The sequence below is a fragment of the Corvus kubaryi genome, unplaced genomic scaffold, assembly GCF_017639235.1.
Source record: "Corvus kubaryi isolate FWS band 111438036 unplaced genomic scaffold, C.kubaryi_AGA036_p1.0 37149, whole genome shotgun sequence".
In the NCBI taxonomy this organism is placed as follows: Eukaryota; Metazoa; Chordata; class Aves; order Passeriformes; family Corvidae; genus Corvus; species Corvus kubaryi.
Window position 1 is genome coordinate 348,095 of NW_024581039.1, and position 20,469 is coordinate 368,563.

The window sequence follows — 20,469 nt, forward strand, 5'->3', positions numbered from 1 at the left end:
GGATTTACACCCCTCCACAGGTGCTCAACACAGCATCCATCCATTCCTTTGGTACCCCACCTTTACTTCTTCCAACAAAACAGAACAAGACAAACCCCTGATATACCACAAGAGGCCTTTTCTCTCTTTAAACACCCTGTTTTCAAAAGATCAGAGGTCCAAACTACTCATGCCTCATGGTTACCTGAGCAGATCAACCTGGCTGAGAAGCGTGGCATCTGCTTCCCAGACACCAGCAATTCCCAAGAACCAGCCTGCAGTGCCCAGGTCCTGGCGTTTCAGTGCTAAAGACATCAAGTAAACGTGTGCCCCCGAGGAGGTGCCAGCTGGGCCACCACACGGACGGCTCAGTGCCACGGGACACGGTCACAGCTCTGCTCCCGCCCCGGTGGCAGGAGGGGCCCCTGTGCCTCCCGGGGGGACACTCAGTGCCAGGGCCCTGCCCAGCTCAGCTCTGCTGTGGGCTGGCAGCCTTTCAGGAGAGCCCCAGCACGGGGCGGCCTGTTCTTAGGCATCTGCAATGTAAAACTGTAAATTACTCCTGGCTGATCATCTCCATTTAAATAACAGCAATTAAGCCATATCAATCCTAACTATGGCACTCCAGAGGTATCCCACAAAAACACAGTACTGTGGCACAGTAGAAAGCACAGAGTGGATCTATAAACCTCCTGGAGAACAAGCCTGACTTCCTAAATTTACTTCACCAAACAGAGAAAGCCCTTTTCAATAAAAATAATAATAATTTAAAAAGCCATTCTGCTTAAGATAAGCCAACATGTTTCCACACATGCTCCTGCTAGGCTTGAAACACACAGTTTCAAAGGATCAAATTCTCCAGTATCACCTAAGCAGGCTAATTCCTTTCAATTTATGCTCTTCAAATGCTTTCCTGCAGATAATGAAAATGTTTTTTCTAAAAAATGTAAACAAGTTTTGTGCGTTCTACTATCCCAGCTAAGCTTTCACTGGAAGTTTCTGGCAGGAGAAAACCAAAACAAAACAAAGCCTTATCTTTATGTTCTAAAAAAAAAAAAAAAAAAAAAAGAAATATATATATGTATACACACATTATTAAAAAGCATTAGAAGCCACTTGATCTCCAAAGTCTCCAAAGCCAGCTGCAAAGTCCCTCTCAGAACAGACAACAGACTGTGCTGGTCAGACTGCACCTTAAGCAAAACCAAAATAATTGTACCTTTGACTTGGCAAGTTAATGCACTCATGACCACCCTGCATACAAATAAATCCCTGCATAGAAATAGAAGCTAATTGTAAAAAAGCTGTGTACGTTTTTCAGTGCGCACTGCCAGGCTCACGCCAAGTCCGATCGGGGTCGGATGACACGAGATCTCCTCACGCCTGACAGCGTAAACGCCCTCATTGCCCTACTTCCTACAACTCTTCTCAAACAAAGAAAACATAAGAAAAATTAAACCAAAGTCAAGTTCTCTGTGCTGTTGTGGGCGATAACAGCACTGAGAGCACGAGCCTGTGGGTGTGTGCCGGGAGGGCTGGTCCGGGGCAGTGTCCCTCCGCAGGCGGCTCCGTGGGATGCAGGCGGCTCCCGGGCTCACAGGGGCTGGCTGGTGAAGAACGCCTTGGTCTCCCTGCACACGGGGTTGACGCAGAGCGGGCAGCACAGGGTCAGCTGGCGGGAGCACACCTCGTTGGACTGCAGGTGGGAGCACACCAGGTCTGCCAGGGCCTGCAGGGCGGGTGGCAATGGTCAGAGGGAGCAAATCCAGCTGTGCAAACCCCCCGCCCTAGCCCCGGCACGGGGCTGCTGAGCCTGTGCCCCCTTCTGACAAAAACACACCAACTGCGGTACAGGAAACCCCTCTGCGCTAGACAGATGAGGTACGCGGGGCTCCATTTCTGCTCTTAAACTCAAAATACGTTAAAACTACCTGAAAACAGCCATGCTCAGCAGGAAACACAACTGCAAACCTTTACAGCCACTGCAACATAGCAGATACCTTGGAGAAGAGTGGATTTCCATTGAGAGACTCTGCTCTTCTGATGTTTTCTACTCCACACTGAATCAAAAGTAAGGAGGAAAAAGTTAGATCTGTTAAATCTGCTAGATCCTTCACTGGGTAGCCTTCAAAATCTTCCTACTTCATTCAGAAGTTGCCCCAAAATGACAGGATTAAATGCAGTATCATGGTTTTTAGTATAGCAAAAATTACGATGGGGCAACATTTTGTTTTGCTGCCAAAAATCATTCTTTTTCAGCAATAATTGTAATGGTCTTTATACCAGAAAGACAAACTTGCACCTGTGTTGTGGTTAAGCCAGTTCAGATTAATTTTTGATTTACAGGAAAATAAAGCTCATCCCAAATCATATTGCAAGAAGCAACTACAAACCAAATTGCACCCCAGGAGAAATAATTTCAGAGCAGCACTACCCAAACAAGACCAAACCCACAGAGCATTCACCTCGTTGGCTAAAACCTGGGCATACTCGATATCCAGCTCATACAGTGTTTCAATGTGGTCACTCGTAAATGCTATTGGGACCAACAACATGTTCTTCTTTCCTCGCTGGCACAGTCCTTTAATGGTCTCATCTGTCTGGGGACCAAGCCAAGGCATTGGTCCAACCTGGAAGAAAAAAGGGGAAATAAAGGAAAAACACTCATTAAATCATTCTTACAAAGAACACCCACATTTCCTTGGGCAGGATGACAGAGACCAGATTATGGATGGGATGGAAACAGCTGTTTGTATTTCCCTGCTTTTGGTTGTACTTCTCACTTTCTCCATTAATTGTTTAATGAATGGAGACACACTTCCCACCATTACACCTCAAAGGAACAGAACCTGGGCCGGCCTGAACAAGACTGATTAAAATAACTGAAAATGCAAATAAAGGAGTATTTTTTTCAGTTCAGTAAAACCCTGCACAGGGTTTACCTGCTCAGCTTCCCTGAGCACGTACCTTGGACTGCCACACAAGCCTGTAAGGGTTGGAGTAGTTGAGCTTCTCCATGACTCTCTGGACAGTAGCTCCCACTTCTTGAGGATACGGATCGCCGCGATTCACCACCTGCACCACGAACACACCGGACCTCTGTCATCCAGTGAACACTCTGGGGAAGGACCAGATTTGCCTGGCACTTCCACAGCTGTCCCCACACCCTTCCCTGAGGTAACTCACAGACATGGGCAGCGAGTGAGCCGAGAAGAGGATGACCACATCTTTCCTTTTGTCTGGTGGGAACAGGTTCAGTTCCTTCTGGATGTGATCAGCAAAGCACTGCTCAGAGAAACAGAAACAAAGACCTGAATCAGGAACACTGGGAGGCATTCCTGCTCTTAGTGATCCAGACAGGCAGCTCCCATGTTTCTTGTTGCCTTAAGAACTCCCAAATTCCCTTCAGTGTGCACAACACTCAGGCAGTGTGTCCAGGGAATGTCCCCCAGCACAGGCAGTTCCACCTTGCCTGCCTTCAGTGTTTTTTTCATCTGCTCAGCACACCAGAAAAACTGCAAACCCACACAAAAGGAGAAGCTCCCTGATAAAGACCAAAGGGCCATTTTCTCTGAAAAGAAAGCAGCAAGGTTTCCCCCTCATTGCTCCTGCCACAGCCAGGAATTACTCTTTGCTGCCGGAGGGGAATTGCCAAACCAACACGATCTCTGTGTGCGCTGATCACAGACGTGCTCTGAGCAGGAATTTGGACTAATGGCCTGTAGAGGTTCCTTCCAGCCACCACCATTAGGGTAACGTCATTCAGCTTTTAAAACAGGATGTGCACAGTGGTCCCTTTCACACCTTATCTTGCCAAAGCATCTGGCATGAAATAACCCTCCTTCTCCTGTAATTTCAGACATGGTAGACAAGACTCATTTCATCGCACAACTAAAATGCACCCTCCGATTGAAGCCTTCCTGTTATCCTTCCTCAGTATTTTTTTCTATATTTTAAAAGAAAATATATAAACCCCAAAGGCTTCAGATCCACACCTGAATGAGAAGGGGATGTGTGGGCCATCGGTCAATTATGCTCCACTTCATCTTTGGCTTCTCCCCTTTCTCGTTATAGTAGCGATAAATGGCATTTAAACTGCTTCCTGAAACAGAATTGACAACACAAGTTCAGCCAGGCCATCAGCCACCTGTCAGATTGAAACAGCCTTGCAGCAAGCTATTACCATATTTTAAATGCTACATAATTAAAATGCAATGGTAAATCAGAGCTGAGAGTCTCCAATGGGAACAATTATATCCAAGCTCATACAATGCACCAGTCTGATCAAAGTTCAGATGATTTATCCACGTTCACAGCCACGTGCCTACAGCACCCCTGCTCTGCTCGGAGGCTCACCTGTGGTGGAGCAGCTGTACTGGGGGTACTGGGTGAAGGCAACAGCCCTCTCAATGCCATCCTTCTCCATCTGCTCAATGGCCTCCTCTGTCAGGGGATGCACGTACCGGAAGCCGATGTAGTACTTGTGAGGCGCTGCCAGCCCGAGCACAGGAAGAGAAAGTGCAGGAAAAGGTGAGAACTCACAGTAACACATCATTAATATTTCAAATAGACAAGAACAGGCAGGCTGAAACTGCTGAAGTAAACTTGTCGATAATTTTCTGGCTACTTTTCTAAAGCACTGTCATATATAAACCCTTTCTTTGGCCAAGCAATTTTCTGGTACCTCACTTGGCTGTGATTAGAATTTAAAAGTGATTTATATCATGGTTTGCTTCTGCAGAAACATCACTTGCCTGCTTCTCCTGCATTTAGCAGAGACATGGGTCCCAGCCTGGACAGAGCCCTCATGTCTCACTGGGCAAGTCCTAATTTTAATGATGTAATGATAAAAAAGTGTCACTACAAAAAGCTAAATGAACACCCCAATGTCCTCACAGTCCTCAGCTCCAGCTGCCTTCCCTGCCCAGCACGCCTGCTCCCAGGGCACCAAAACCCCAAGGACCAGCACTATTGTCTGGGGCAGCAGAGCAGTGAATCAGGGATAAATGCTCTCCCATTCTAATTTTGGAGGAGTTTTATAAAAAGCTTCATGGCTTTAACACCTAATTTTGGAGGCAATATGATTCTCCCCGAGGACATCTCAGGTTTCTCCATTTTCTGTCTCTAATCTTTTGGGTGTCAGCTTTGGGAGCACGGCTTGGTTAGGGGACGGGGGGCAGGCAGGGGAGGTTTGCTGTTTTGTTTTTTTAAGTGGAGGACAGAGGTTCTTAGGAGAACAAAAGCAAAGTTTCTTTTTCAGGGTTTCCGGGTCAGTGGCTCTGAAATAACATTTAGCAGGTTTCTGAAGGAAGCAGATGTCCCGTGCTTGGGCTCCACTCCATACATTTATGCAGGATTCAGAAAACAGGTTTAGACAGCCCCAGTTCTCTGCAGGAGGCATGAGAGCTCCCAGCTGGGAGCAGCAGCAAATAATGACCCAACTTCGGGAGCCCTTGAGCCAGTAACCTCATTAACATCTTTGAATGGCATTGAAGACAAAAGTCTGACTAACCACAGCAGGGACTGTAGGAGTTTAACCTGGGAAAGGACATTCAAAACATGGCCAACCTGGAAGCAATACCCTCACAGTGTCAGGTTTTATTCAGAACCATGGGCAGCAAAAGGGAGATGCTGGTGTCTGTATACAGACAACTTAAATAAGAGTGACATCCTGTCCTGATTTTGGCTTGGATAGTTAGTTCCCCTCCTAGGAGCTGGTACAGTGCTGTGTCTGGATTTAGGAGGAGAGCAGTTTTCCTGACACATTGAGGTTTCAGTTGCTGCCCAGACCAGATCACAGCAAAATGACCCTGAAATTATTTCTTTTTTGCCACGTTTCACATGGTACCAGCACCTCCTGCCAGTTACTCATTAACAGGGCTCAGCACTCCCAAAGTGCTACCTGTGAGCACACCACATTCCCAAATGCTGTCTGGAAGCACATCCAGCTGTTCCAAGCTGTTCGGAAGGAACACAGTGCTCTGCAAGGTCACTTGGGATGCTGAAGGAAGTGGCTGGCAGTGCTCAGCACATTCTATTGTTAAACTGCAGCTGCTGTCAAGTAAAAAAGGAGTCTCCAAAGGACTTATCAGGTGGGAGAGGTGCCCAGAGAAGGGTGTGACTGCACAGAGAGTGGTCACCAAACAAAAGCAAGTGGGAGTGGGACACTGGGAAAAGCAGATAAACCGTCCAAGTTTTATCTGCAGAACCTGCTGCAAGCCTGACCCTTCAGGGGCTCCTGCTCCAAGATCACTCCTGCCTTGGGTGACACAGCAGGCCTCAGGCTCTTGTACTTGCAGGGACTGTACTTCGAGGGACAGCTCGAACTAAGCTAGGGAGTCACATCTGTGGAGAAAGGTTTGAACATCACCTGAATGAAGGCACCAGTGACACACTGCATTCTGAATGGATGAAATAAATTTAGTTCTAGCCTTCCAAGAATGTTGCTTTTCACCTTCCAGACCCTTTTAGTAGTCCTTTTCCTCTAGCCCTTTTCTAGCCAAGCCTGAGGCAGGTGCCACAAAAAGCTACAAAATAGCCCTGCGTGAAAGGACATTCCCAGAAGCATCTGCACCCATTTCCCATCACACTCAGGCTACTGGGCAGAGTGGCACAGGCTACCCCATACCAGTCAGCACTCCTTGCTGGGAGGGAGTGAGGTTCAGAGGGATTCTGTGATCCAGAGAGAGGGGAGGGAGGCTGTATTCATGTTTGAAGTTTTCTCATCATGAAGGACTGGCAAAGAGAGCATCTCCTTCCACCTCAGCCAAACTGTCCAGCCTTATCTCCTGCTGTGTCCCTGGGTGGGGCTCACTGCTATCGCTCAGCCATGCCCTGCAGTGCTCATCTACAAAGCCTTGTCTTTTCTCCAACTGTCCTCCTTTCAGCCCTGAAACAGCTGCTGAGAACGCCACTCTGAACCCCTCCTGCCACACCTGCCTTAGTTGTTCACATGAAATACATTCCCCTTTTTTCCCATCTAAGCCTCAACCAGTTGTCTTCAGTGCAAGCTTCCTCAGGCTCAAGCAGGGCTTACAGGGCAGGTGTAGCTTTGCAGTGCCACACACTAAGGGAGACTCCTGGCACCTGAAAATAACACACTTTGTCTATCACAGTCATCTTCCCATGAGCACAGGAGAGACAGAGAGGTGACTCCCTGAGCCCAGCCCTCAATAACGACCTTACAGCGAATGGAATCCCTCCTGCACTGTCTTTGCCATGACCTCCCAGCAGGGCTGAGATCCACAGCACCCCACAATGAAAACCAAGAAGCCAAAGCTGCTTTGCAAGCAAACAGTTCCAAGACAGAGAGCAAAGGCAGCCTGTAGGAGGCTGAGCAGAGCAGTACCAGTGCGAGGAGACATGTTGTCCAGCAGCTTCACCATGCCCTCTCCCTGCACCGCTGTCCACTTCTTGATGGGGGAGCCCCCGCCGATCCTGCTGTACTGCTCCTGGATTTTCGGGGTGCGGCGCTTGGCAATGAGCGGTGCTAATTGACTGGAGCATTCAAGAGGGACGTGTTAATAGCACAACCCAAACCACCAGCCCTTCCCCAGCGCTCTGCTGCAGCAGGTTTTCTGCGGCAATCTCCGCAAATTACAGCAAAGCAGCACGGTTTGTTTGATGTTATATTCCACCACCCTGCCCACACCTCAATCTGCAATTAGAAGAGAACAACCATGGCAAACATACTTCCAGAGCGTTCTAGCACTGCCTCTTGCACTGACTGCTCCCAAGATGAAGTAGTCTTAGGGAATGCTGCTCTCTACAGAAGGTAAATATCAGAGCCTACAGCTCAGACAGCAACACCCAACACCGCCTGTACCACGGGAGATCCCAGTGCTCCTCACTTTTGAGCCGGAAGGGTCATTAGGTCTCTGTCCAGGAAGAGACGCAGTAAGAAATCGTGGACATCATCCAGCCGCTCCGGGCCTCCCATGTTCAACATCAAGATTCCGGTTTTAGGTTTCCTGTGGAATCAAGAGAGATTTCAAATCCTAGGGACCTACTGCTTATATTTTTATTATTATGACAAAACAACCAGTTTATCCTCCCTGCATTTGCCTTTTGCAAAGGCAGCTCCTATTCAGAGGCTCCGCCTGCTTATGTAAACACTTGGGCTCTGAACAGGAATAGACAGACACAAGTATCTACACGATCTTTGCTTTTTTAAAAAGTACCCACTTTGTAACACAGACTTTAGCCGGAAACACGCTAAGAAAGCTGTCTTGCAGCTGCAGGCTCTAAGGGAGGTTATAAAACAGGGTCTCAGCTGTGGATTCCAACCAAACCAAGCAGCAGCTTCCCTGGATAACAGATGAGCCAGTCGCACAAGTCTTTGTCTTCATTACTGTGGGGACACATCTCATCTCCTGCAGCAGTGACAGCAGCAAGAAGCCTTTCTACCCATAAATTCATTGCAGGGCCAGTTGTGTTTGGGTTGGGTTTTTCCACATGGCTTTTCTATCCAGGTGCAGGTCTGGCACACTGTTGTAAGGATGATGTCCCACACGGCACAGCAGCACAGATGGTGGTATCAGCATTTACAGAATGGCTGCTGATCACAACTCTCACCCAATTTCCCCATGGAATTGTTTCCCCTGCCCAAGGGAGCCCACAGACCAGGATCTCTCACTTCCCAAGCAGATGGTTTAGGTTGCACAGGGAGCTTTGCCCTCCTCTCGTTAAAGCCAAAGTCTCACAACAGGGCACTGAGAGGAGCCCAGGCCTGCCCCAGTGTTTCAGGACCTCAGCTTCTAGTCCCTTTCTGCTGGAGTGTTTATCAGAAGGCTGCTGAATAAAACCCAGGAAGCAAGAACCAGAACTTCGAATAATAATGATAATGAACGTCCTTCCATTGCTCCTACACTGCCTCAGGCCTTACAGGGGCCCCAGGCTCACGGAGCTCTGCAGGAACAAGGCTGTCCTTGCCCTGCGGAACGGAGAACACAGGGCTGGGTGAGTGCAGCCAGGCAGATAAACAATCACACGCTCACAAAGCAGACCAAGCCCCGTGGCTGCCCTGCTTCTATCAGGAAGAGGCAGCGGGCACAGAGCCCCCGCCCTGCTGCGCACACCTACCGCTCCTGGGGCTGGATCTGGGGCTTGGTGCTCTCCGTCACCACGGCGGCCGTGGCCTGGCCTCTCCATCGCACTGGCACCCGCAGCTGGCTGCAGCTCCTCAGCACTGCGGAGAGATAACAGCTCTGATAACCTGCGCCGGGCCGAGGGGCCCCTCGCCAGCACAGCGCTAATCCCTCCACAGCCACACAAACCCACTCACAGCACCGCGAGCTCAGCATTTTCTCACTCAAGCGCCAGGTCCTGAGATCAAAGAAAGTCAGGAAATCGCAAGCTTCTGCCTTCCTTTGAGCACTTGTTATACTTACAGCTCTGCAGATATCAGGCAACAACCAAAAAGCGAACCAAAGCCTCGCTAATCTGTGAGTTCCAATCATAACTCCAAAATAACTGGTGACAACAGAGCAGAAACAAGGGGCTGACACTGAGGAATAAGCATCAGACTGTGTAACTCCTCGTGGGTCAGACACACCTGGGCACACCCCAGACACAATAGCACAGAGCTCCTCAGCAGCTGACCCACCCTCTGGGAAGAGCATCTTACAGCTCACAGTTCTCTAATAACCTCCTGAACAGATGCTGAACGGACTCAAAACCTGCTGAAATCAATGGCAACGAAACACATCCTGCAAATCCAGCCTCTTACTCGGGATTACGAGTACATAGATGTGGATGCCTGCATCTGCACTTATACAAAAAGCTGCAAACTAAAGAACTTCAAGCATCACTGATGCCTGAAAGAGTCTTTTCAAATATTATTTTTTACTTCCAGTTCTTAGGTTATTACTTTCTGAAGGGCTGACACGATATGCTAATTATAGAGAACAATAAGTTCAGAAGTTTCAATGGCTGCATTGATACTTCTGCACTGTAACAACGCATTTGTTCTTGCCCCAGAGGGGGCTGGGGCACTGCCCAGGCTCCCCGGGGAATAGGCACAGCCCCACGGCTGCCAGAGCTCCAGGAGCATTTGGACAACGCTCTCAGGCACAGGGTGGGATTGTTGGGGTGTCCCATGCAGGGCCAGGAGCTGAATCAATGACCCGGAGTCCTTTCCAACCCAGGACATTCTGCAATTGATAATTTAAAGTGAGGTTTATGCACGTTTCCATCTGCATCATGAAGGACATAGTGCAGAACGGGATGTGCAACGAGGATGATCCCAGCTCGATGGAACATTAGTAAAAGTGTTCTTTCTTATGTTTTAGAAGTGGCATTACGATACTAAACTCTAGAGCGAAAACTGGGGTGGGTAAGCACACAGGTGCCTCTCGGTAGGGACACGATGTGAGCGCTGCAGGGGTGAGCAGCGGGAGGACAGCGGTGACCCTGCCCTGCGCCCAGGGCTCACACCTCCCACCGCACCTGCGGCGAACTGCGACACAGGCAGCATTTCCACACAAACGCTTTCAAACGGGAGAGCGGCTCGTTTCAAACTGAATTCCACAGACGGTAAAATATATAACAATACAGAAAATCAACGAGAAGCTGAGCCCAACAGGAGCAAGGGGCACGTTTGCCTCGGGTGGAGAGACCCTGAGCATCGCAGCCCGCGGCTGAGGAGACCCCGCGCGCCGCTGAGGAGACCCCGCGCGCCGCTGAGGGGGAGACCGCCATCATCCTGCCCGGTAAGCCAGCCGGCCGCACGGCCCCCGGGGCGCCCGCCGCAGCAGCCCCGCCGGCCCAAACGCGGGTCAGCGTTACGAAAGGCGCCTCTCGGGCGTTGTGTAACGCGGTGCCGGCGCTGCCGGCGGCGCCGCCGCGCTCCCGCCCGCGCAGCGCCCGCGGTGTCCGGGCAGCCCTCAGGCCGCCCGCCGCCCCTGGCCCCCCGTTCCCGCCATCGCGGCGGCGCCCCCACACTCACAGTGACGCCCGGCAGCGGCGGCAGCAGCGGCCATCTTGGCCGCCCGCATTCCCTCAGACAGCCGCGCCACCGCCCCTCGCGTTACACCGCCCCGGGACCGCCCCGGCACCGCCCCGGCACCCGACGGCAGCGGCGGCGATCCGGGGAGGGCTGGCGGCGGTCCCGAGGCGGGTGTTCCGTAGGTGGCCCTGCCCCGGCTCCTCTCCATAGTCCCCGTGGACTCCCACGGAGCGAGGGCGAGCGATCCCCGGTTTGAAATGACGCTCTAAACTGCAAAACCTTTTAAAACTGCAAAATCTTTTAAAAGAGATTTAAAATGTTTTTGTAAAAAATGCTGGGGTCTTTCTCAGCGGGCGCCTCATGAGAGATGAGGGTTCGACTTCTGCGTCCCATCAGACACATTGATGCAGGAGCACAGAGCTTGCCTGGTAACCTCCATTCCCGGTAGAAACTCAGCACTGGAATTCAGACATTGGAAAAGGTTGCCCAGGGAGTTGGAGTCACCATCCCTGGAGGTGTTCAAGAGGCATATGGATCTGGCACTGTGTGATGTGGTTTAGTGGTTTAGGAATTCCAGAGGTAGCGCTAGGTTGGTGGTTGCACTTGATGATTCTATGATAATGATACTATCATTTAAACACAAAGGAACAAACACCACAGCAGTTATCCTGCACATGTGGGTGGTTTGCATCCCAAGCTTCTTCAGCAGCAGTTTTGGACAGCAGCAGAGCCAGCTCTTGGTGCCGAAGGCTGGCAGCAATGTGTTCTCCCCAAAAGTGCCTTACAAAGCAGGTCAAGGTAAGCTTGAACATAGATAAATATAAAATAGTACATGTAAGGAGAGGTAATCTAATCAAAGCTACAGGACAGTCATCCCAAAGCTGCTAGGGACAAGGATGAAAGGTCCTGGAGCCAGTGCTAGCAGTCCAGTTTACCAGTTCCCAATCCAATTACCAATCTGACTGTGTTGAGACACTGTGAAGAAAAATGAAAGTGAGATGAGAAATCCAAGTTCTGATTGCACATTTTCTTCTCTTTGGCAGGCTTGTTTTTCCTTCCTAATAAAAAACCCCCAAGTTCTCTTGTGCTCCAAGCAGTTGCAGCATCTTTCTCAGATCCCACCCCACCTCTCTCCACCAGCTGCCAAGGGAATTGCACAGCAGTCTCTGGTAAGTTCCACAGCATCTTTCATTCCAGTCACCTTTTAAGCTCCTTATCTGATCTGCCTCTTCCATGAGCACTTCTTAAGTCCTCAGTCATTCCTCTAGTAGCTCCCCTGATAAGGAGATCTTTAACCTTTTCAGAGCAGCTCAGCCCTGTCAAGTTTCAGGACTGAAAACTCATCCCAAACATGTGATGTTTTTCAAAAGCATCTATTCCAAACACTTCCTTCCCATCACTTCAGGCACTAGAAGGAAAGTATTTTATAAAGTTCTTTACCTGGTGCCAGAAGTTCAGGCTGCTTCCCGCAGCACTACTGCCTCAGGAGCCTCTTACTCAGCAACACATTTATTCTCATTTATTCTTTCCAGGATGTTTCACTGGGCAGCTGAGGTGGTCCCTCCAAATTAGAAAAATTCATACTTTTAAGTTAATTAACGGGGATTTACTTTAAAAAGGAAAAAAAACTCATGGCAGTTCTTGGGATATGTTTACTGCACTTGAAAATTCCCTTGTCCTGGGTTTTTGTACACACTGTATCAAGCAACAAGCTCCAAAGACTCAGTAAAAGGAACAGGCATTAATGTCAAGTACTGTCTTGCACACCAGCTTCTGTTGCCATAATTTATTGGTTACTGATTTAGACCAGTTTATATAACATGCAAGATGAAGAAAACCAATCACTTATTACAAAAATATGGATATCCACAGCTCAACAATTCCAGGAGTGAATGGCAAATCCAGCCCAAGTCTCAGTGCAGGTGCCAGATGATGCACATACCTTTTTTATTCTCTCTGGTAAAGGAGTTGCTTTATGACTAGAAACCATACAGACGACTCAACACATGAAGTATTCCACTACCCCTATTCGCTAAGTTGATTACAGCCAGGGAAGCTGCTCAGCCACAGTAGCACAAGGGAACAGGGAGCTGCTCTATGAACACACCTCAGCGTGACGTGGGAAAGCACTGCTGGGACTACAGTCTGAAAATCCAGTGTGCTTCAGTTACCATTCCTCTGGGTCTCAGTCAGCCATTTCTGGTTGCAAACAGGGAGCAAAAGGCACCACAACCCCCCATGCCCAGGAGCCATCAGACACGTCCAGCTGGGTGTGCATGGACCCACGGCAGCGCTTCATCCACAGCTCTTGGGAAAGGGAGCAAAGCCTGCCTCGCCAGAAGCCTCAGCACTGCTGAGCAATAAATAATTGGGAAAAAACCCCAAAGCCCCAGACCCAACCCACCTCTCTCGCAGTGGAATTCTGTGCACTGCACTACACACCTTGCTACTGAATCAACTCAGGGAACCCTCATTAAAATCAGCAGGAACTAAAAACGTGCAACCCTCAAGATACTTATTCCCATTTTTATCCTTTGCTCATGTCTCTCCATACCATTCTCAGAGGGCAGTCTTAGGGGATTTCAAGAGCTTGAACTCCTGACTTCCCCAACAAGAAACCCCAAGAGAAAATAGATTAAAATTAAAGCAAATTTAAAAATAAAATGATTAAATTCCCAGCATATTTTAAGTCACAGAAATTAAAAGCAGAAGTGTATCTTGTTTTTTAAATGACAGCTTACCAGGATCTTTGTTTTGTGATGACTCAAGAGCATAAATGCACCTAAACAATTTTTCTAAGGCTTCTTCCAGTTAATTGCTAGCATTTTTTTTTTTAAAGAGTTTTTTTTTTCCTTTTCACATCCTAAATTGGTATTTGAATTAGCAACAGGTTGCAGGAAGTCTTGTTGTCAGATAGGCTGTAGTACAGCAGTGTGTATCATTCTTTCCCAAGCATCAGATGCTCAGTTTTCCAGGAGTTTTTCCCAAGGATGGCTAAGGTTTGCAGCGCTGGACAAAGCGTGGATAGAGACAGACATCTCGGATATGGTGTCTGTTCAGAATCCAGGTCAGGAACCGCTCCAACCCCAAACCGTATCCTCCATGAGGGCATGTACCGTATTTTCTCTGTGAAATTCAGGAAGGGGATATTACACGTTTTCTTGTCATTTATAGTTGCACTAATACCACCAGAAACAAACCAACCAGCCCCTCCAAGAGGGGAAAAGCCCCAACTCTAGTCTCAGACAAGCAGCACGTGTGCTGTACTGACCTGATCCGTGTACCAGTAGTATGGTGTGGGATCGATGCCCTCTCTCTTGTAGCCCTCGAGCAGCTCCTCGCTGTCCCAGGTGCGCATGGAGCCCCCGACGATCTCACCCACGTTGGGCATCAGCACATCCACCTGCAAGGCACCACAGCACATCCGCTTACAGAAACGCTGCCACAGCAGGGGAGCACACACAGCCCGAGCCAGCCACGCCAAGGCACCCCGAACAAAACCTGGCAAGGATTCTCCAAGGAGTTTCCTGGAGCACTCATGCCCAGCAGCATCCCCCCAGTGCTCCAAGCTACCCCCGCAGGTAAAACAACTCACAGACTCGGTGAGGCGCGAGTCATCGCTGCAGCGCTGCATGTAGAAAGACTTGATCTCTGCAGGAAACCGGCACAGCAGGATGGGCTCGTTAATGGTGTCTGTCATCAGTCTCTCAGGAGCCTCGGGAATATCCTACAGTTAGAGAAGGCTTTATTAATATGCAGCACCAAAACAACTCCCATACTTGAGTCCCACATGAAGCAGGCATGAAAGGAAGACAGGTTCAGACTGCACGTGTCCACACTTTCATCCTAATGTACCTAAATTCTTAAAACAAACTTATTTTAGAAGAAATACATTTATATATAAAAACACACATGTCTGGGGAAAAAAAATCTGTTCAATTAAAATCTAAGTCTCCCCAGTATATGAGACAGAAAACTGAGGGGAAAAGAAATCCTGGCTATGCTGTCAGGTTCTCCTGAGCTCCTTCAAACAACTGTCTCACATGCTGGAGAAGTGTGGCCAGGGAACTGATGACAGGTGACAACACAGGTTTTTATTCCAGTGTTTAAGGACATCAGGTCAATTCCCAGCCCACAGCTGCATTCCTAGATGACATTACTCCACCTCCCAGCAGGATGTTACCTCCCCAAACTCATAGTAAGTGCCATCTTCCTTCTTCACATCATGTTCCTTCAGCCACTCGATGGCTTCAGCGTAGTTCATGCGTCGGAAGGGACGTTTGGGGGGCTGGAAACCCTGTGGATAAGAGCAAAGACAGGTGGAGGAGCACCATTTTAAAAGGGGTACTTTTCTAGCTGATCAGCACGTCCACAACCCTTCCCAGCTTGCACATCATCAAATTATCAAATGATCAAAGTACTACAGTACTACAACGTTAGAACCAAACACAACTGTTCCAAGCCAAATAAATCTCACAGATCAGCTGGCAGGAAAGATAAGGGAGAAAGTAATTCCAGAACTGATTCCTGTTCTGTATGAATTCATTGCCCATGGAGGTATTCCAAACTGAGCTGTTAGCAAAGGTTACATGAGCAGAGCCACAACAGGACATTTTCTCTTCCCTGTGCTCAAGAATGGCTTTAGAACCCTCCTCTGTGATGTGTGCTTCTGCTACATCCCACCTCCTGCCCCATCTCAGCCCAAATCTGAAACTGAACATTCCACAGTGTTTATCAGGAAACAGGCCAAAACCCCAGGGATGAGCGAGTTTGCGTGCTCTGTAATGGAGATCAGGTGTCTTGCAAAGCCAAATCTTCTCTGCAAAGGCAGAAGACAAAAGGGCTCTACACATGAGAGCAGCTTCAGGGCTCCATGTTCCAAGGGAGGAACTGAAACCCCGCTTGTTTCACTGTTCCCTCATGCTCCATCAGCAAGCACCAGCTGGTCGATACACGATCTCTAGGGTGGAGGTTTTTATTCCACTGGCACAGCACACACTTCCATAAATCCTGGCACACTGTTGGCTCCTGGAGTGTGCTAGCAAGGAACATCTTCCCCCACAGTTCCCTGCTTTCATCATTACCAGCCTTGCAGATTTTTCATTCTTACTATGTTTCATATTCTTATCATTACAAATAGTAACTAAGCTCACTGCCATGCCCTGCATCTCCCAAAGGAATGTGCTGAGTAGCAAAGGTTTAAGATCCTATTTTCTTGGCTATTCCCATTGCTACCTACCGGGTTGAGGTCATACAGTAAGCTCGCTGCAGGTGATTTCAGGATTCTGTCTACGACATCACACACCAAGTTCTCCAGGCGGTCCAACAAGTCCTCAAAACTTATAAAAGGACATTCCGCTTCAATGTGAGTGTACCTGAAACAGAGCCACACCATCGCAAAGTCACATACAAGCAACACGTCTTTAGCTATGAAACAAAGCTGTTTAAAAAACCCACAACCCGAACACACACTTTTGACCCCCTTTTACTCCCACACTGTAAAGGAAATCAAGCTGTTTAAAAAAAACAAGGACAACTGTCCATACTCTGCCAAGTGCCTGCGGGTCCTGGACTGCTCCGCTCTGTAGGACTGAGCAATACAGAAGACATCTCCCAGAGCTGGCAGGCAGGTCTCCAGGTAGAGCTGGGATGACTGGGTCAGGTATGCCTCTTCACCGAAGTAATCCAGCTTGAACAGGGTGGAGCCTCCCTCCACCTGCGTCTGCACTAAGGTTGGTGGTGTGACCTGTTGGAGAGCAGGGCTGTCACTGCTTGAGTGAAGAACTGAGGACATGGATGAGACTCAGGGCACTAGAGCAGTCACTTGCTGACCAGGGAACACACACTTACTTCATAGTATCCGTTGGCAAAGAAGTGATCCCTGAAGGCCTGCACGACCATGGAGCGCACCTTGAAGATTTTGGACATGTTCTCGCCTCGAATCATCATGTGCCTGTTGTTGAGCTGCACATCAACCTCTGAGTCCTCATTGAGCAGATTGTCAGCCCCTCCTGCCGGGGCCAGGCCAATGAGCTCCCAGTAATCACAGCTCAGCTCGTGGCCTCCTGGAGCCTGGCAGTGGGAGAGAAACAAACACTGGGGAAAAAGTCCACTGCTTGCCCCTTGGATGTCTTTTCACAAGGGCCTGGAGTGATGGGACATGAGGGAATGGCTTCCCACAGACAGAGGGGAGGGTAGATGGGGTATTAGGAAGAAATTCTTCCCTGTGAGGGTGGGGAGGCCCTGGCACAGGCTGCCCAGAGCAGCTGTGGCTGCCTCACCCCCCGAAATGTGCAAGGCCAGGCTGGACGGGGCTTGGAGCAGCCTGGGACAGTGGAAAGGGTCCCTGCCCATGGCAGGGGTGGGACTGGATGAGCTATAAGGTCCTTCCAACCCAAAGAGTCTGTGACTGAGTTCTGCTCTCACCAGCTCCCCCGTGTGGGTCACAGCTGCCTTCCGCCCCTGACAAATGGCATTTTTAGTTCAGTCACGGCATTTTCAGGGTAGAAATGCGGATTTCTTTCAAAGGCTAACCCACAGATTTTTACCAAAATGTAATGGTGCATGCTCACATTACCTAGCCTTGGATCAATCCTATAAACACATCTCAGTAAAAGAGACGTGAAAAAATTCTCAGCCTCACAAAATAAAAACTGAATAAACCTGTTAAGGAAAATGAAGCCATGTCATTTATTTAACATAGTTCTGCACATTATACTCTAGGAATTGTCTATCAGTGGAAAATTGTTTCAGGCAGTGTCTCACACCGAATGGTGGGTGACAGCACAGCTTTGGGAGCTTTGCTCTTTCTCTAGCCCTAATTCCATCTGAAATAATCCAATGATTCTTTCTACCTCTGCTTCCCTCAGGACACCGATGACCCCTGAGAGAGGAGAAGCCAGATGAGCTCCTGTACCTGCTTGCCCTGGGGCAGGAGGTTCAGCGTGCCGTACACCACCACGCTGCTCTCCGTGGACAGCACCAGCCCGTTGTAGCACTGGCACTGCAGCGAGACACACAAAGGCACAGGTGAGTAAGTTTTTATTCCTAACTTTCCTACCGCATCTGCTGGAGTCACAGATTAGCTCACAGTCACTTCTAAACAGTTCTCACATTGACAAACTGCACTGGGAGGACATACAAGTTAACAGTAACACAACTGAGTCAGTAGGTTGAGGAGAACTTAACAACATCTATGTAAGAGAACACCAGTTAAGTTATGAACTCTTCAATTAATGACAAAACAGAATTATCACAACTTACCAGCTCATCAGAAAGGACACACTGAAGAAACCCTGTGCCATCTCTCAAGACAATAAACATCAGATTTTTCCCTAGTTAAAAAGAGAAGGAATTTGGTTTCACTATGAGCAGGTGCTGGTTAGCTCCTCATTTGGCAGCATTAGCTTAAAACACAGAACAAGTTGAGGAAATTCTGCAGGACTAGCCTCCAAACTGAAAATCCTGTAGGATTTGAACTAAAAAATGTCTGTATGCCCACACATCAGGGGTACCTGTCACTGTTGCAGTGACCATGGAGATCAACCAGAGAGGGCACCTAACCAATGGTTTAAAATTTTGAGACCAGGTGCTGTCAGACTCATTCTGTGTCCAAATTTTGAAGGACACTGTACTTGTTCTATCTCCCGGCACAGGCTCAACAGTGCTCATGCTTTACCTTGCCTCCGTAACCTGTGGATCCAGCCAAAAATCTTCACTCTTTGCCCTCTGTAAGCCTCCAGAGCACTGATCTTCACCTGTGAGACAGGGAATAAAAGCCATCAAATAGGGGAATGGTTCACCATCTCCTAGACACAGAGCTCATCCAGACCCTATCCCAGAGCAGCACAGTCTCTGTGCTGACCAGATGCCCTAGCACAGGCCATGTGCCAAGGCACAGGATCATACTCACACACTTGGGTTCTGGAAGACTGGGATCATTCTTGATAACAACCTTCTTAGCTTCCTCCAGGTTCTTCTCTCTTCTCAAAAGATCTTCAGCCTGGTTTGAAAGAGTAATTTATTAAGTAGCTGTGACCAGGCCAGTTGTAAATAACAAGTGAAACAACAGCACCAGTGAGGAACAAGCTGAGGCTTTTTTGGAGGGGCAGGAATGATGGTAACACTGTAATATTTTTAGAAAACAAAGGTGCTCTCTGTTCCTTCTGCAGCCTACCTCCTTCTTCTCCTTAGCTTCATTTTTCATCTGCTCCCTGTGCCATAGCTTTTTGACATTCTTCATCTGTGATTTGGAAATGATGGCCCATCTCTAAAGAATTCAAGGAGAGATCAAAGCACAGCAGATTACATTGTGTCCCTTCACATCAAGAAACACTAAAATAATTCCCACTAGGAAACCCTTCAATGCCACAGCACCTCGTTTTCTTTTTGGGAATCCACATAAATTGTAGGAAATGGCTCTTTTCCTGCTGTCATCAATGCCTAAAAAGGGGGGGAAAATAATCAAAGTGAACCAAAGTCATCCTTACAGAGCCTAAGCAGGCATCCTGCTTCTGCTCAGGTTGCAAAAATGGGTATGGAATTCACATTTAAAAATACAAGGGCCATCACTTGCCCCAAAGCACATTCCACATTTCCAAACAAAGCAGGTGTTTTCCACACTCACCTTCAACACAGTCTTGAATGGCTTCTTTTGCGTCCCATCACCGGTGGAGTCGCTGCCCTCTCGTTCAGACACATACAGCTCTTCTGGGATACATGATAAATAAGGGCAATTACTCAAAAAAATTTTTGAGAATTACTCACTGCAGGCGGCTGGATGAGGTGACCTTTAAAGGCCTCTTCCAACCCGACACAAACCTTTCTATTATACCAAATCTTGATGGTTATCAGCAGTGATAAACCTTCAAAGGCACCATCTGGTCAATCAGGATAAGAATTATTTAATATCTTTCATTTAAAAAAAATCAATCCATGCAGTGCGTTCGCTGAAGGCTCAAGGGCTCCCGAGGTACCGAACCCTCGGGAGCCACTGGCTGCACATCGGGAACCAGAAGGAGCAGCCCTTCCTGGGAACAGCTTTGTGCAGGGAAGCAGGGAGAGAGGGCCTGGGGACCAGCCAGGGCAGCGCTCGGCTCGGCCACGGCCGGAACCGAAATGAGAAGCGCAGCGACCCTGCCCGTGCCCGGGAAAGGCCCGGCCCGGCGGGCCCGGCGGCGCTGCGGCCGCTCCCGGTGCGCCCCGCCAGCCGCAGCGCCCGGCCCCGCACGGCTCCCCCGGGGCACCGGCACAGGCGGGGGGCGCGGGGGATGCGGGGATGAGGGGGACGCGGGGGCGCGGGGGTGCGGGGACCGGGGCCGCCCGGGCTCTCACCGAAGGCCAGCGTCGCCATCCTGCCCAGCACATCCCCCGCCATGGCCGCGGCGCCGGAACTGCGTCACGGGCCCGCTGAGCCAACCCGCCGCCGCCTTGCGTCAGCCGGCCTTCCCTTCCCTTCCCTTCCCTTCCCTTCCCTGCATATGGGCGCAGGCCGGGCCATTCCTCCCCCGGAGGTGCTGACACGCCGGCGCGGTCGAGTTTAACCC

The 20,469-nt window shown here is 49.3% G+C and overlaps 2 protein-coding genes and 1 long non-coding RNA gene across 6 annotated transcripts in view; 1 reads left to right on the forward strand and 2 right to left on the reverse strand.

The window, feature by feature from the left end:
* Positions 1 to 1,027: 1,027 nt before the first annotated feature.
* Positions 1,028 to 11,023, reverse strand: FECH (ferrochelatase). The gene is made up of 11 exons (XM_042021517.1): positions 10,925 to 11,023; positions 9,061 to 9,166; positions 7,830 to 7,949; positions 7,328 to 7,476; positions 4,336 to 4,470; positions 3,975 to 4,081; positions 3,166 to 3,264; positions 2,947 to 3,054; positions 2,445 to 2,609; positions 1,980 to 2,039; positions 1,028 to 1,708 (listed from the first exon to the last, which is right to left on the reverse strand). Exons 1-11 carry the CDS (start codon positions 10,971 to 10,973, stop codon positions 1,574 to 1,576), a joined length of 1,233 nt encoding a protein of 410 aa, XP_041877451.1. The 5' UTR covers positions 10,974 to 11,023; the 3' UTR covers positions 1,028 to 1,573.
* LOC121661383 overlaps positions 9,161 to 20,469 on the forward strand; it is a 46,352-nt gene continuing 35,043 nt past the window's right edge. For all 4 annotated transcript variants that reach the window (XR_006014946.1, XR_006014948.1, XR_006014949.1 and 1 more), the window contains exons 1-3: positions 9,161 to 10,688; positions 11,968 to 12,093; positions 17,794 to 17,953. This is a non-coding gene — a long non-coding RNA (uncharacterized LOC121661383). The remainder of the gene's footprint in view (positions 10,689 to 11,967; positions 12,094 to 17,793; positions 17,954 to 20,469) is intronic.
* Positions 12,696 to 20,365, reverse strand: NARS1 (asparaginyl-tRNA synthetase 1). The gene is made up of 15 exons (XM_042021516.1): positions 20,258 to 20,365; positions 19,551 to 19,633; positions 19,301 to 19,366; positions 19,101 to 19,193; positions 18,837 to 18,926; positions 18,603 to 18,681; positions 18,188 to 18,258; positions 17,841 to 17,927; positions 16,775 to 16,996; positions 16,471 to 16,670; positions 16,164 to 16,299; positions 15,108 to 15,221; positions 14,520 to 14,651; positions 14,196 to 14,327; positions 12,696 to 14,050 (listed from the first exon to the last, which is right to left on the reverse strand). The coding sequence occupies exons 1-15, from the start codon at positions 20,298 to 20,300 to the stop codon at positions 13,919 to 13,921; spliced, it is 1,680 nt and encodes a 559-aa protein (XP_041877450.1). The 5' UTR covers positions 20,301 to 20,365; the 3' UTR covers positions 12,696 to 13,918.

What these genes read in the sequence shown, in the direction of transcription:
- FECH (XM_042021517.1), bottom strand. Translation starts at nt 10,973, where the DNA reads ATGCGGGCGGCCAAGATGGCCGCTGCTGCCGCCGCTGCCGGGCGTCAC. An exon ending in ATGACCCTTCCGGCTCAAAA is followed by an intron (nt 7,477 to 7,829) that starts GTGAGGAGCACT and finishes TGAATGCTCCAG; the next exon opens with TCAATTAGCACCGCTCATTG. An exon ending in GAAATCCACTCTTCTCCAAG is followed by an intron (nt 1,709 to 1,979) that starts GTATCTGCTATG and finishes CCCGCCCTGCAG; the next exon opens with GCCCTGGCAGACCTGGTGTG.
- NARS1 (XM_042021516.1), bottom strand. Translation starts at nt 20,300, where the DNA reads ATGGCGGGGGATGTGCTGGGCAGGATGGCGACGCTGGCCTTCG. An exon ending in TACTGTATGACCTCAACCCG is followed by an intron (nt 15,222 to 16,163) that starts GTAGGTAGCAAT and finishes TCTTATCCACAG; the next exon opens with GGTTTCCAGCCCCCCAAACG. An exon ending in ACTACTGGTACACGGATCAG is followed by an intron (nt 14,051 to 14,195) that starts GTCAGTACAGCA and finishes TGAATTTCACAG; the next exon opens with AGAAAATACGGTACATGCCC.